Raw genomic sequence first — 14,539 nt, forward strand, 5'->3', positions numbered from 1 at the left:
GCTGTGAAGCTATAGTAGTGGTGTTGACCATGGTGAGTAGGCTTTTGGAGTTCAGTGGCTGTCACGGTGTGTGTGTCCTTCTGCCTCTTCATCAGTCCAGTGATACTGTAATACAAATTCTGAACTTCACTTCAGGACAGCCCAGAGGGAACGTATGTGTCAGGAAAGATGCATTATTTAATGGCCTTCCCCGATAGCAAAGTTAAAAACAGGGCTCACTCGAGCGCTGGTCCAACAGTAGTAAAATTGCTATGTGGAGGGAATTGTTGTCTTGAGGGGTCACTCCAAAACAGTAGCCACTGGCCACAGGTGACTCTTGAGGGCTGGAAACGTGGCCAGACTAAACTGAGATGTGCTATCAACGTAGAACACACACAGGACTTTGAAGGCTTAGTGAAAAAAAAAAAAGAAAAAGAAAAGAAAGAATGTAAAAATACATCAATGATTTTTATATTGATTACATGTTAGAATGAAAATGTTTGACATATACTGAGTGAAATAAAATATATTATTAAAATTAATTTCACCCATTTCTCTTTACTTTTTTAATGTGGCTCCTAGAAAATTTTAAGTTAGGTAGATGCGGCACATTATATTTCTATTGGGCAGTGCTGTTCCAGAACGAGAAAGCACACCCACATAGTTTGAATGAAACTTGTCAGGATCTAGTAAAGAAACTTGACTAGTGATAGGATAATGATATGAACCACCTTGCAACCTGGTTTCGCTGGCTGGTCACAGCTGGGCGCTCCAGAGGCAAACTGCATGGGTTGAAATTGGGCCCATTACTAAATCTCTGTTTCTTCACCGGTAAAGTGAAGGAAAGAATGATGGGTCATTTGTTGCCAGAGGGTTAAAAGGAAGAATACATGTAAAGCATTTGGGGTAAGGTCTGTTAGAGGATGCACTGATAAAAGGAAATTCTATTATCACAGTTGTCTTAGTTGGCTCAGGCTGCTCTCACAAAATCCCATAGGTGGGGTGGCATCAACAACGGAAATTTATACCTCACAGTTCTGGGGCTGAACGTCCAAGATCAGGGTGCCTGGCACAACCATGTTCTAGTGAGAGCTCTCTTCCTGGCTTTCGAATGTCTGACTTCTCACAGAATGCCCACATGAGGGGGAGAGAGAGAAGGAGAGAGAAAGCTCTCTGATCTCTTCTCATAAAAGCACTAATCCCATCATGAGAACCCCGTCTTTGTGACTTCATCTAAACGTAGTTACCACCCAAAGGCCACACCTAATACCATCACCTTGGGGGTTAGGGCTTCACCATATGAATATGGGGTGGTGAGGGGACATAAACATTCAGTCCATAACAATAGTTTAAAAAGCCAAATCAGAAATAGCTTTGATGTCAATTTGCATTTGGTGATGTTGTTTAACAAAACCTTTTGGACAGTGCAGGCTCTTGTGTGCCAGTGTGTGCAGGGCACAATGTTTGCTGGATACTGAGCAGGTGCTCTTGCCTTCTCTGAGTGTGGTCCTTCAACCAAGCGGCATTGAGAATTTGCTGGAAAGGCGGGATCTCAGGCCCCACCCAAACCTATTGAATCAGAATCTGCACTCAACCAGATCCCAAGGGGCTTCCAAAACACATTTGGTTTATGGTTTATGCAGTGCTGTCTAGAGATTCACAAAGGAGGAAGCAGCCTCACCAGCAAGGTGTTCGAAATCTAGTGGTTATGTGTTTGCGTGGGGGTGAGGGTGAATCAGAAGACAATAAGACAATTACACAGTTGACATTAAGGGAGCCCAATAAAAGATATCCTTGCTCCCCAGTGATCCAGAACCAATTGTGGGGCCAAGTAGTCAGGCAGGCAGGGCTTAAAATATCAGCTTTGGGCGCCTGGGTGGCTCAGATGGTTAAGCTTCTGCTTAAGACTCAGGTCATGATCGCAGGGTCCTGGGATCAAGTCCCACATCGGGCTCCCTGTGCTTCTCCCTCTGCCTCTCTCTTGCTCTCTCTCTGTCTGTCTCTCATGAATAAATAAAATCTTTAAAAAAAATAAAATATCAGCTTTATCACCAAGGATTTGGGGAGCCCATGGCTCAGAACATGGCTTCTTGCCACAGAACCCCAGAAAAAGAGACTTACTCATTAGCACACAGGCAGTGTTTCCCCAAAACAAAAAGGGGAGGGGAAAGTCATGCTCAGAGTACTAATGTTCTATTGCTGCCACACTACCAAATTACCACAAATTTAGCAGCTTACACCACACCCACTTATTAGCTCATAGCTCTGTGGGTCAGAAGTCCAGCTGGGCTCGAGCGAGTTCCCAGCTCAGACAAAAGGCCAAAAACCAAGGTGTTGGCCAGGCTGAACTCTTACCTGGAGGCTTTGGGAGAAAATGCACTTCCAAGCTTCTGCGGGTTTTTGGCAGAATGCAGTTCCTTAGCACTGCCAGACGGGGTCCTGTTTCCATGCTGGCTGTAGCCCGGGGTCACCTATAGTGACTGCTCTCCATTCTTGCACATGGCTCCCTCCACCATTCAGCCAACAATGCACGCACATCAGATCCTTCTCTACCTCATTTCTGCTCCAGCCTGGGGAAACTCTGCTTTTAAAGATCTCGTATGATTAGATGAGGTCACTAGGATGATTTTCTTTTGGTTGACTCTGAGACAGCTGATCAGTGACATTCATCGCATCAGAAACATTCCTTTTGCCACATAATATGGCCAGGTCATGACACCTCATCCTAGTCACGGTCCTGCAGATTAGGGTGGGAAGTCTTGAGGGTCCGTTTTAGAATTCTGCCTACTCTGCCTGGTTTCTATTCCCAAGGCTACTGAGCAAGCGATTTAGTCTCTCATGGTGGAGGTTGAATGAGGCTGTGGCAAGAGGCCAGGAGGTTTACACCAAAGAATGTCACTGCACATAGAAACCTGAAGTCATGGCTCCCCTCTTACCCACCCACTGCTCAGTGTATTCAAATAGCTACAACACGAAGTAAAATAGAGTTCAAGGGTCACTCAGAGGACGTGGAAACCATGAGGAAGCATATATTTGGTCCTTGAGAGAAAATTTCACCTGAGGCACAGGAATCTGACCTCCCCACCAAGATGGCGGTGTACAGTAGCCCTTAATCTTCGAGGACAGCGCAGAAGATCTTGCTCTGAAGTTGGGGCACATAGGGGATGCATTCTGTGACAGAGTCTGCAGAGCAGTGGTACGGGAGAGCCATCTGGAAGGACTATATGAAATTAATAGCAGCTCCTTCGTGGGAGACCTTTGCAGGAGATTTGTTGAAAGGTCATGAGAACCGGAACCAGAATGGTGGCAATACGGATAGAAAAGGGGGATAAATTATAACAAAGAAACCAAAAAGAGGACTTGGCAGCAGATTGGATGAGGTCAAAGATAAATCCATGGATCTAACTTTGGAAACAGGGGGGATGATGGTGCAATGGGCAAAGCAAGAAGAGCTCGGTTGGGGTGGGAGCTGATGAGTCTGACCTTCAGTAAAATGCACATGGCTAAGGTTAATTTTCTCACATGTCTTCCATCTTCAACACACACACACACACACACACACACACACACACACACACACACACATCTCAACTTTGGGCTTTCCCTTTCCTGGCCACCCCACCTTTTCCCTCCCTCCTCTACCAAGCACCTACCTCCCCCTTCCTACATCCATTTGCTGCCCCCCAGCCTCTGCTCCACTGAATGTCTTCTAGCAGAGGTTACCATGGCTCCCCTAGAGACAAATCCGATGTAATTGTTTCAGTCCTCAGCCCCATGGCCCCTCCTTGGCCTTGGCCTTTGAGACATGCCTTTCCTTTCAAAATCCCCCTCCGCTTTTATTTTAAAGACTGTGGTCTCTTCTCTTTCTTTTCCTAGCTCAATCTCCTTGGTGGTTCCATCTTTTTCTAATCAACCTCTTAGATGTTGATGATCTCAGACTCTCTCAATGCTCCCTTCTCCCCGGACAAAGTCTCTGTATGATGTGAAGCCACCTAAGATCTGTAAGGACCTCTGCCCTCAATTCCTGGCTGTTTTCCCCACCAGCACCTACAGCTCAGTTCTGTTCATACAAAGCCAGATTCTCCTGTCTACCTCCAAGTCCCTTGTCTTCTGGTCTTCTCTACTGCTGGTAATGGCGCCTGGGCCAGAAGCGGGAGAGACTCCTCTCTCCTCCCACCAGCGCCCTCTTTTCCATCTCCATTGTTCCACCTTGATGCAGATGTTCACAATTCCTTGTGTGACAACCGCAGTAGCTCTTCCGCTCCTCGTCTCTACCCCCTCCTACTCACCTACCCACCTCTGGCAGATTTACTTCCCTCAAACAGGTATTCATCATGTTGTTCCCCAGATTTCAAGGCTCTGATAGAACCCATTGCCCTCATGCTGAAGTGCAAATTTCTTCAGGTTTTTAAGCTGCCTATGACCTGTGTTCACGTCTGCCAGCCTTGTGTCACTGATGAGCACCCTGATCCCAAACTCACTCCAACTATACCAGAACTGACACGGGGCTCTGTTTCACAAATTCATGTCTTTTCCCACTGATCCTTCGGCCAGGAATGCCTTCTCCCCTGTCCCCTCCCACCTCCCTAAACCCTTCCTCCAGCCCTACCAGCCACCTGGTAAAAACCTACCCAACCTCCAGGAGTCACATCAAGTATCACCTCTACTCTGAAAGAAGGCCTTCCCGAGGCCACCAGGTGGTATGCCATTTTCTTTTTCCTGTATCTCCTCCCACCATCTTCCTGGACTCATGACACTCCATTGCTCTCCTCTATTTATCCTTTGTTACCAACTAGCCTAGCACTCTGCCTGGCACATAGAAAGCTTTACAGAAATGCTGAGGGAAGATCACATACTTCATATCTGGGAAAGTCCTAAAGACGTCATTTTGAATCAGTGGAAGCAGGAAAGGACTAGAAAACCATTTAATATTTATTAAGACTTTAAAAGCTAAACGGATCTTGACCTGCTCCTCAAACTCTATGGATGGCCAGAAATAACTTCAGACTGTGACTCCTAAACATTTGAGGTTTGCAATGTAAAGAATTGCAGGGATAGTGTCTAATGGAGACAATGAGATGGGGAGGATCAAATTGACGGATGAGATCAGAGCTTAATGTTTCAGAGCTCTACCAAGGATACCCATGGAAATACATGGTTGTAGCCAAAAAGAAACATAGCTCATCATGCATTCAGACCCATATGTGGGTCTGAATGCATGTGTGCATGTGTGTGTGCACGAGCACTTGCAGAGTAGAGTGACTTTGTCAAAGTTTCCTAAACCCTCTGAGTGTGAGGTTCCTCATCCATAAAATAGGGATGGTAATGGTGTTGTGGTGAGGATTCATGGTGTTGTTGCGGCAAGGTATATAAAAGCATTTTGGCCATTACCTGGTACTTAGTAGCATTCCATGAGAGGAAGGGAGAGAGAAAGAAAGGCATGGAGGGAGAGAGCTGGAGGGTAAGTTAGCCAAACTGAGCTCTTGCTGCCATGAACACCCAAGGCGTTTCCTCTCTTGCAGTTTAGGTTCTAGCACCTTTAACAACTTTTTGGGCAAACGACTACAAACCTCCACAGGTGCCACCTGCAGACAACCCCCCCCAAGTTTAATGATGTGTGCTGTGGCCTCAAGACTACTGACACAGGACAAACTAAGGCCACTTCCAACAGACAACATGCACCCCTTTCAAATATCACGCACTTTTGCACTTGCTTTTAGGTTAAAAAAAAAATCTTGGGTTTTCTCTCAGAACCACGGAAATATTAGGTATATAAGCAAAACATTTGCTTTTCCACTTTACTCCTCCTGTTTCTCAGCCTCTGACATGGAAAGGTTTCTCAGGGTCTCATGAGAGACTTTCCAGGGTGGGGTTCTATTGGGTCTCTTTAGTATGAATTTGGCTGTCTGGTTAGTATTACTATTGTGGATTCCTCCCCCTGCTTATTAAAAGTGAACTAACTTCAGGGTACATTTGATATTTCTTACCTTATCATTCATAATTAGCACAAATGATTTTTCCCTGCTCTATTTTTTTTAATCTTTATGGAGTCATTTTATGTATATGCAAACCATAATCTTGGTGTTTTGTTTTCTTTTGTTTTGTTTTGTTTTAAGGATGCTCCTTGGAGACAGTACCTATTTAATTGCTTTAATCTTTCATCATAGGGCAGTCTTGCAGAACCCTTTATTATTTTAGTTGCTCTTTTTGCTTTGGCAAAAAATGTAAGACTGAGGAGCTGTAAATCTTGTTCTCCTGCCTATTTAAACAGCGTCTGGAAATCTGAAATAATTACCTCCTTTCTTTGTTTGAAAAATTTTTTTAAGATATATTAATATTATAGAGTAAAGTAGAAAGCTTTAGGTCTGCAATTTTTGAAATGCTCAAATCCTCAGGCTTTGAAAAATGGTGTATCCTCCATGTTAATCATTCAGGGCTGAGCATTATCAATATACGAGGCTGATCTAATAATTTCAAGATCAGAACATTGCATGTGGATATTTAAAGGAAAGAGAAGTAGCCTCAGATGACTTTGCTTAATGGGTTTACCTATAACTGTACATGCAGCAGCATATAGTAAGTGATACATATATGAATATTATATGATGGTTATTTTCAATAATAATTGATATCGTCTGTTATTTCAAGAATGAGAGGTTTCAGTATAAATAATCTGCACCCTTAGCGAAGGGAAGGAGAGTAAAGCAAGCAAGGAGGAAATATTTCTAAACTGTCCTATTGGAAGTAAATTATGATAATGTTTACCTATCAGTTTGTTTCTTTCAAAAGATGTATTCAAAATTGTTTATCTTCATGGCTTTAAAAAACTTATGTTTTTACTTCTTGCATTTCACCTGTGCTGTACCAATTTTCAAGTGTTTTGGCATTAAGTTAGGGTTTGGTTTTAATTTCACCTTGAATTCTGATTCACTTTCACATTTTCCAAATGTACTTCTGAAGTTCATAAATAAATCACACTGGCATCACATACAGAGCTTTTAAAAGGTGATTCTATGAAAGATAAAGATTCAGTACTAGCTAGCAATGGAAAACATTGGTTAAACTCCCCTAAAACCATGTGCAAATGTAACAGTTCATTTGTTATTTGCTGGTTTACTGTTTTAAGCTATTTTTGTGCCAAAGCTGGACAATATGCTGTAAAACTCCCCAGTGCTAAAAAGTGTGAGGGGCAATCAGCCAACAACAACAACAAAAAATAAGTGGGGGAAATTTAGTTTTTTACTTGCATGTATTACGATTAGAATGAAATTCATCAACTATCAGTAAATTTGGTGTTTGCTGTCAGTATATTTATACAATCGTTTTTATTTTCCTACTTTCTGTTCTTTCAGAATGTGTACATGGAATGAATCCATCTAGAGATGTTCACGGTATGTTGGATTCCAAACTATATTTTTTTATAAAATATGCACATTCATATGTGCATATACATGATTTTTATCTATGTAAATGTATAAATAATTTGACATAAATTAGCCAAATAATTGAGGCTTTTTTTTTTTGCTGATTCAAAAATACTTAAAAGCTGTTCTTCATATTATAAATATCAAACCATATAAAACATTCCAATGAAGCTTTAAATGATACCCTCGGTCCTGCAGAGTAGTTTACCACAGGTGTATTCTGCTGTTATTAAATGACTAGATGACTCTCTGAAAAAAAATAGGGCTTGGCTTCTATCTGTTATAACCTAGTTTATTACCTTTGTTACAGCAGTGGCAATGCAAAATTTTTATGAGGGTAAAATGTTTACTAAGTATCCTAAATTTGAAAAAAAAAATTAATTTAAATAATTTCTCAGTTTGCTACTTCTGAGCTGCACCATTATGATGTTAGAGTGAACAGTTCACACATCAAGCACCGCATCCTATGAAAACATGCATATGGAGGAAGGATATAGTGGCAGAACAAAAGAATCCTGTCCCCAAAGTAATTAGATTTCAAAAGTAAAATAATCTCAAAGCCGCTGGTGGGGGGGGCGGATGTTTAAATTCCGATGTTGAAAACTGGATGGTGTGTATAGCAGGTTATTTGCACAGACATTAACATGTTACTCTTCACAAAAATGTGCTCCATCCTTGTGACATTGTATCAACTGTACCAATTTGGTCCAAAAACGCAAGCAAACTACATTCTCTGGTTTTTATTTCATTGAAATGGTCCACCGAGATAGAAATAATTTTTTCTAGAAATATTACATTTTTAGAAATGTAATTTTAGAAATATGTTACTCACAGAGGAGAATTTTGATTTAAGAGAATGGTTGAGATTCTAATCCTATCTTTAGGCATATTTGATTTTTGAGAGGGTTTTAAAACAGCAAAAGTAAAATATTTAGATATTTTCTGAGACCACTTAGTTATATATTTACCTAAAGTTGAAGAAAAACGTCAATGAGCTGTTATTTTTCCCAATGAAATGGTCATTTTTCTTCCAACTAACCAAATAGTACTTTTAAAATTCCGTATGTAAACTTAACATTTCATTCCTGTTATGAGCATTATTGGAATTTCCCCCACGCAGCAAATTTGGAAAAATCCATCATATAGCATCCGCCCAACACATCGCTTCGTTGTATTTTTTTTTTATTTTGTATTATGACATGAGTAAATTTTAGTATTATTCCAGGAGTGAATGTGGTAATGTTTCCTTTCCTTTCTTGGAGAGGCAGAGGAAGGGAAATTCTGTATTGCCGCTAAAATGGGCGCTTTTGGTGGGAAGGAACTCTTCGTTTCGTATGCGATGTTAATGAACTTTGTACGGTCTGTAAAAAGTCTTTCAGACTAAGGGTCTCCAGGTATACCTTAGCTGAGCCTCACGCTCCCTACTTTCCATTCATTTTAGTTCCTCAACAAGGAAGGTTGCTGCGTTTTGTTTGTTTCTAGTTTTCAAGTGTGCGCCGCACACTGCAGTTAGAGCCAGCGCAGGTCCCGGGAACCTTAAATGCGCGGCTGCCGGATTGAGAATAAATCAGTAAAAGCTGTTCTTGCTCTTATCGTCCTTGTCGACGTTCACACTCGAGATTTATTGGTTGAAACTCAGCTGAGCAGCGTCCATGGTGCTGCCGTTGAAGGGCTAAACTTGGTGTATCTACTCCTGTACCTCTTTTCTAAGGAAGGGAACCTGACCCCGCCAGGGAGACCGCCGCGGAGAGTCCGCCCGGCAGCCCCTCGCTGGGTTTAGTGTTTCAAACTCCCGAGCCCCAGAGGAGTTTTCTTCGCTGACCTTTCCGCAGGGCGAATTACCCCTAGTCCACTATCTCCCCCGAATCAGAGCCCACTTTCGCCTCTGCCGCATTCTTGGACCCCACCCTCTAAGTGCGCGGGGGTCCCTGGGGATGCACTTGGAGGCTGTCCCCAGGAGCGCTCGGTGGGCTCTTACAGCGATGTATTTGAGCAAAGGGGTTTCAGTCGCCCCAACTTGTCGCTAGGGCCGGTAGCGTCCGAGCCCGGCAGGGGGGGCGGCAGACAGGGAGGCTTGGCCATTGCGCAACATTTGGAATCAATGGGCCAAGGTGGAGAGAGGACTTTTGGGGGTCTTTACTCCTGAAATGCGGCTTCTTCAAAATCATTTTTAAGGAAAAATAAAAAGGAGTTTTCGGAAACCCCAGAGCCATTAAAACAAAACAAAATGCAGCTAGTTGCTGGTTGTTCTCGGGAGTGCCCCGGGTGTCCGGGAGAGGAGCGAGTAGACGGCCCACCTGGGGAGAAGCTCGGAAAGGCAGGAGGGAGCTGAGGCCGCGGGCCCGGCAACGGTGCCCCGGTCGCCAGGAACACTGACGGTGGCTAGCTGGCCGACCGCGGTGTGCGTGCACAGGGGTTTCGGGAAAAGACCCTGATGCCGGCGGGTCAGGACAGCGGAGACCCCCGCCGGAGGCCTCCCGCGCCACCAGCTCCGCCGCCCGGGATAGTAGGGGAGGGACGCGGCCGATTCCAGTCGTTTCTCTCCCAACTGGAGTTGCTACAAGAGCGACCCAAAGGCCTGGGGGAGGGCCGGCAGAGTCCCGCTCCAGCGGGGGCGTTCCCGGGCTCCCGGGGCGGCAGCGAGGACGGTTGCTGCCCCCTGGCGTCCGCCCGGAGCCCGCGGCCCGCAGCGCTTGCCGCGGGGCGGGCGCCAGCCTCCAGGCTGCTCGGCGCAGCCCGTGCGGCCTCTGTTCCTGGGGCAAGGGAAGCAGCCTGGGCGCCCGGGAAGAACCTCCCCGGCTGGCCCGCCCTGGCCGACGCCTCCGTTAGGCCCAAGCAGCAGAGTCCAAGGAGAGTCCGGCGCGACGACGGCCCCAGCACCCTAGCCGCGCGTCCGCAGCCGGGAAGGAGGCTGCGGGGGGGGGGGGGGGCCTCGGGGGGGCGCGGGAGAGACCCCCGTTCCCGGGAATTAAAGTGGAGGGCTCCATGTTGGGGGTGGGCGCCCTTCCCCCGGGGGATGAGGGGCCCCACGGCAGGGGGTGGGGGCGGGGTGGGTTCCCCGGGGAGCTAGGGAGCCCCGCGGCAGGAGGCGGGGGAGGGGAATGGGCCTTGCGCGCCGGGGCGGGGCCCCTCTAAGCTCCGCGAAAATGCCCGCGGCGCCGTGGGGACCGACGCTGGGGAAGTTCCCGCCAGCGCGCAAAGCCAGGGTGGGTTCAGCACCCCGGGCCGCTCCGGCGCGCGGGGGCGGGGAGAGGAGCCAGCGCCGTTTCCGGGGAGGCGGAGGTGGGTGCGGGGCTCGGGCGACCTGGGCCCAGCGGTGGGCTTTCCGTGCCGCCTGCAGGGGAGCCGACGCTCTGAGAACAGGGAACCAGCCCAGCGGATGCTTTCAACTTTCTTTCCCGTAGCTTGTTCTTTGGGGTCTTTTCTGATCAGGACACTCCTTTGCTCGCCGCGAAGCACACTCAGAGTGAGTGGGGCGCGCTGCATAATTAAGCCGCAGCCCAGACGCGGTGAAAAACACCAATTAAAACAAACCAAGAGAGAAAACTAAAAACACAAAACCATGTTGTGGAGACCGAGAACCGTCTGGCCTCATTAAATGAATCAGCGCCGCTTCCCCTCTGCTGCCCACCCAGCTATGGTGCCGCACGGAGCCGCTCTCCAGCCGGGCCCCTCGCGGCCGAATCCCACCCACGCCGGGGAAGCAGAGGCTCGGCCGTGGGTGGCCGCGCACGGCCGGGGGCCGCCCCGGGGCTCCGGCGCCGGTCCCGGGAGCCTCGCGGCGGCCGCTGCATCTCCAGGGCGCGAGGGGCGCCTCCCTCCGGCTTGGTCTCCGGGCCCGGGCCGCTCCGGGCACAGCGCGCGGCCCAAGCCCTCCCTGGGCCGGCCGGCCTCCTCTCTCTCCACCTCCTCGGTCTCCAGACCGCGGCCGCCTGTGGCGCCGCTGCGCAGTGCAGCCGCGGGCGGGCGGCCGCACGACTGTGCCTGCGTGCAAAGACGCAGGGCCGCGGTCTTGCCGCACCAGGGCGGGGCCTCGGGCGAATGTGTGAGTGTGTGCGTGTGTGTGCGTGGATGCGGGTGCGCGGGGAGGCCGCAGTAGCCTTGGACTCTCCATGGGGGCTGCGTACAGTAGCGCGCGGCGGCGGCGGGGGCGCGTGGGCCAATTCCAGGAGCCCGAGGCCGCGAGCCGCGCCCTGGCTGATACCGGAAAGGCCTGTGATTGGCCGGCAGCCGCCCCTATGCAAACGAGCTGAGGGAATGGAATTCCTCGGGCCGGGCTTACAGTAAAAGCACGTTCATTTCCAGGCACTCTCATTCATAGAGCCAGCGGGCGCAGGCGGGACGGGCGCCCCGCGGCCAGACCCAGCCAGGGCACCACGCTGCCCGGCCTTGCGCCGGCAGGCACCTCTTCCTGGGGCTCCTGGGGACGCCAGAAGAAAGTCAACCCTTGCTGCTTCTTCTAGACCTGCGTTGGAGCTACGATTTTTTTTTTCTTTCTCTCTTTACTTTTGAATGAACTGGTTTCTTGGCTGGACGTTTCAACTTCTTTCCTGCCTGTGAACTTTTCCCCGGTTGTTTCCTTTGACAACTGCAGGAGAAAGTGTGCTGTGCTTCGAGGCGAGCCGTGAAGTTGCGTGTGCGTGGCAGTGTGCGTGGCAGTGTGACTGCGTGTGTAATTCGAGCCACCCCGTCTGTTTCGATCTGCGCTGCGGAGCCTCCTCTCAAGGCCCGCTCCACCTGCTGCGGTTACGCGGTGATCGTAGGTATAGGCGCGCCCGGGCATTTAACCGGCCGGCGCTGGGGCGACGTTGGAGGAAGATCATCTTGCTACTGCCCAAGTCGGGCTGACTCACCGAGTCGATGTAGACAGTGGCTGGCTGCGGAAGAGTGCGTGTCTGCGTGCGTGTGACTCGGCTGCTGCTCAACTCCCACCAACCACAGGATCAGCCACAAACTTAACCAACATCCCCAAAACCGAGTTCTCAGATGTGGAGAGCTGTATTTTGAGTGTCATCGACTTGGACTTTTTTTTTTTTAAGATTAGCTTTTCTTTGAAAAGCTGAATTTTCTGAACTGAGCATTTTGCCAGAATTTATTAAGAGAACATGACAAGTATTTCTAGCCCAGCCCTTCTTCAACTACTGAAGCTTATTTTCAAGGCTACTTAAAAAAAAATCAGCAGCGAACATTAATGGATTTCTGTTGTGTTTAAATTCTCTACAGATTGAATTGTAAATATTTTATGAAGTAGATCATATGTATATATTTATATATACGTGCACATACATTAGTAGCATGACCTTTGGAAGTCGCAGTTCTTGCTTTTGAGGACCGAAGCCAGTTTTGCATGATGAAAGTGACTCTGTGTTTGGAAGACACTCGTGTATTTTGTGTTTTACTGGGACTTTAGACAAAACTTACCTTAAAAAAAAAACTGACAGGCGATTTACTACTGGAACTTCCAAATTATGTATTTGCTGGTCCTTTTGCTCTCTGTATAAATATTTTAGGAAGTGTATGGGAATTTTGCCTCCGGGATTTTTTTTTTTTAACAGCCAAAGACTGAAGTTAAACTCTCAAAGCAAGACTCAGAAGACAGTCTCCCTCGGCATTTGACTTTGGATTCTAGTCGCCCAATTCTTAAAGCATTAAGCGGTCGGTTGCTAAGAGCCCTGCCGGGTCTGAGGCTGACCGGCATCACAGAACTTTCCCCCTCCTGGACTGTTAGTAACTTAGTCTCCCGCCTCCCCCCAGTCCCCCCCCCCCCCCCCGCAATAAAAGCCCCCGAACTTGTATGTTGGTCTCCCTGGAGCTGCTCGCCGAAGATCCGCGCCCCTGTCGCCGTCTGGTAGGAGCTGTTTGCAGGGTCCTAACTCAATCGGCTTGTTGTGATGCGTATCCCCGTAGATGCCAGCACGAGCCGCCGCTTCACGCCGCCTTCCACCGCGCTGAGCCCGGGCAAGATGAGCGAGGCGCTGCCGCTGGGCGCCCCGGACGCCGGCGCCGCCCTGGCCGGCAAGCTGAGGAGCGGCGACCGCAGCATGGTGGAGGTGCTGGCCGACCACCCCGGCGAGCTGGTGCGCACCGACAGCCCCAACTTCCTCTGCTCCGTGCTGCCTACGCACTGGCGCTGCAACAAGACCCTGCCCATCGCTTTCAAGGTACTCGGCCCGGAGCGGGTGGCGGGAGGACGGGAGGACCGGTGAAGGCCGGCGGAGGCCGGGGGCGATCCGGGAGGGCAGCGGCCAGGCGGGCGGGGCCGGGTTCTAGAAAGGGGCCGGCGCTGCCCCCTGCGGCCCCTGGTCCATCCTCCTGCTCTCGGGACACGGGGGATGCTGGGTTGCCCTGGCGATCCTCGGTGTGTGTGTGCGGGCGGGGACCCGCAGGGGCTGCCTCTAGGGAGGACTGAAAACAATCTGGATGACCCCAGAGAGGTCCACTGAGGGCCGGTTGGGAGCTTCCCGACAGAAGTCCTTAGCTTTGCTACAAAGTAGAAAAAGTTGTAAGCCAGCTCCGGCAAGCCTGTCTGCTCCCAAGCTTACCCCCACCCCCCCTGGCTTGACACCCAAGCCATTCTGCCTCCCTCCGATGGAGGCATCAGGAAATAAAGATACTTTTATACTTTAGGGTCAGTGAAAATAAACTGCAAGGAAAACTGTCAGGGCTTCCTACCCCCACCCCCTCTTTAACAGTCCCATCGAAATTAGCCTTCAATGGGGATATAGAAACAACACTCGGCGTTTAAAAAAAAAAAAAAAAGTCCACGGAGGGCGTAGTTAACTTTGCAAAAGTTTTCTGAAGAGTTTTTGCAGCTTCTAGTCGGCTCCTGCCAGAAGCCGCAAGTAGCGAATCCTGTTTCTTTTCCTGGAACCCTCCTGAACCTTATCTCTGGCTCACCTGGATTAAGCCCGGGGCCTGGAAGGGTGACAAGCCTGTCTTCTGCGAGTCGGGGTCTAACCCGCTCGCAGCATTTCTGTCTGAGGAGGCGGGTGGCGTGAATCCCGCAACTTCAGATGAACAGCTCAAGGGGTCTTCGTTCACTTGAGCCCCTAATCTTTCCCTAGCTTTGAGCTGCCTTTAAAACCCTCGGCCTTCAATGGGGATATAGAAACAACACTCGGCGTTTAAAAAAAAAA

At 48.9% G+C, this 14,539-nt stretch overlaps 1 protein-coding gene across 8 annotated transcripts in view; it reads left to right on the plus strand.

Moving 5' to 3' along the window:
• The window catches only part of RUNX1 (RUNX family transcription factor 1), a 247,289-nt gene that overhangs the window by 142,740 nt on the left and 90,010 nt on the right, over positions 1-14,539 (plus strand). For 5 of the 8 annotated variants that reach the window (XM_025871737.2, XM_025871777.2, XM_025871751.2 and 2 more), the window contains exons 3-4: positions 7,332-7,370; positions 13,311-13,564. In XM_025871737.2, coding sequence (XP_025727522.1) covers positions 7,332-7,370; positions 13,311-13,564 — 293 coding nt within the window. The remainder of the gene's footprint in view (positions 1-7,331; positions 7,371-13,310; positions 13,565-14,539) is intronic. The other 3 variants (XM_025871766.2, XM_073890959.1, XM_073890950.1) reach the window with 1 other exon arrangement.

This window comes from Callorhinus ursinus, unplaced genomic scaffold, assembly GCF_003265705.2.
Source record: "Callorhinus ursinus isolate GAN/ISIS: 27379988/994484 unplaced genomic scaffold, GSC_fseal_2.0 scaffold1, whole genome shotgun sequence".
In the NCBI taxonomy this organism is placed as follows: domain Eukaryota; kingdom Metazoa; phylum Chordata; class Mammalia; order Carnivora; family Otariidae; genus Callorhinus; species Callorhinus ursinus.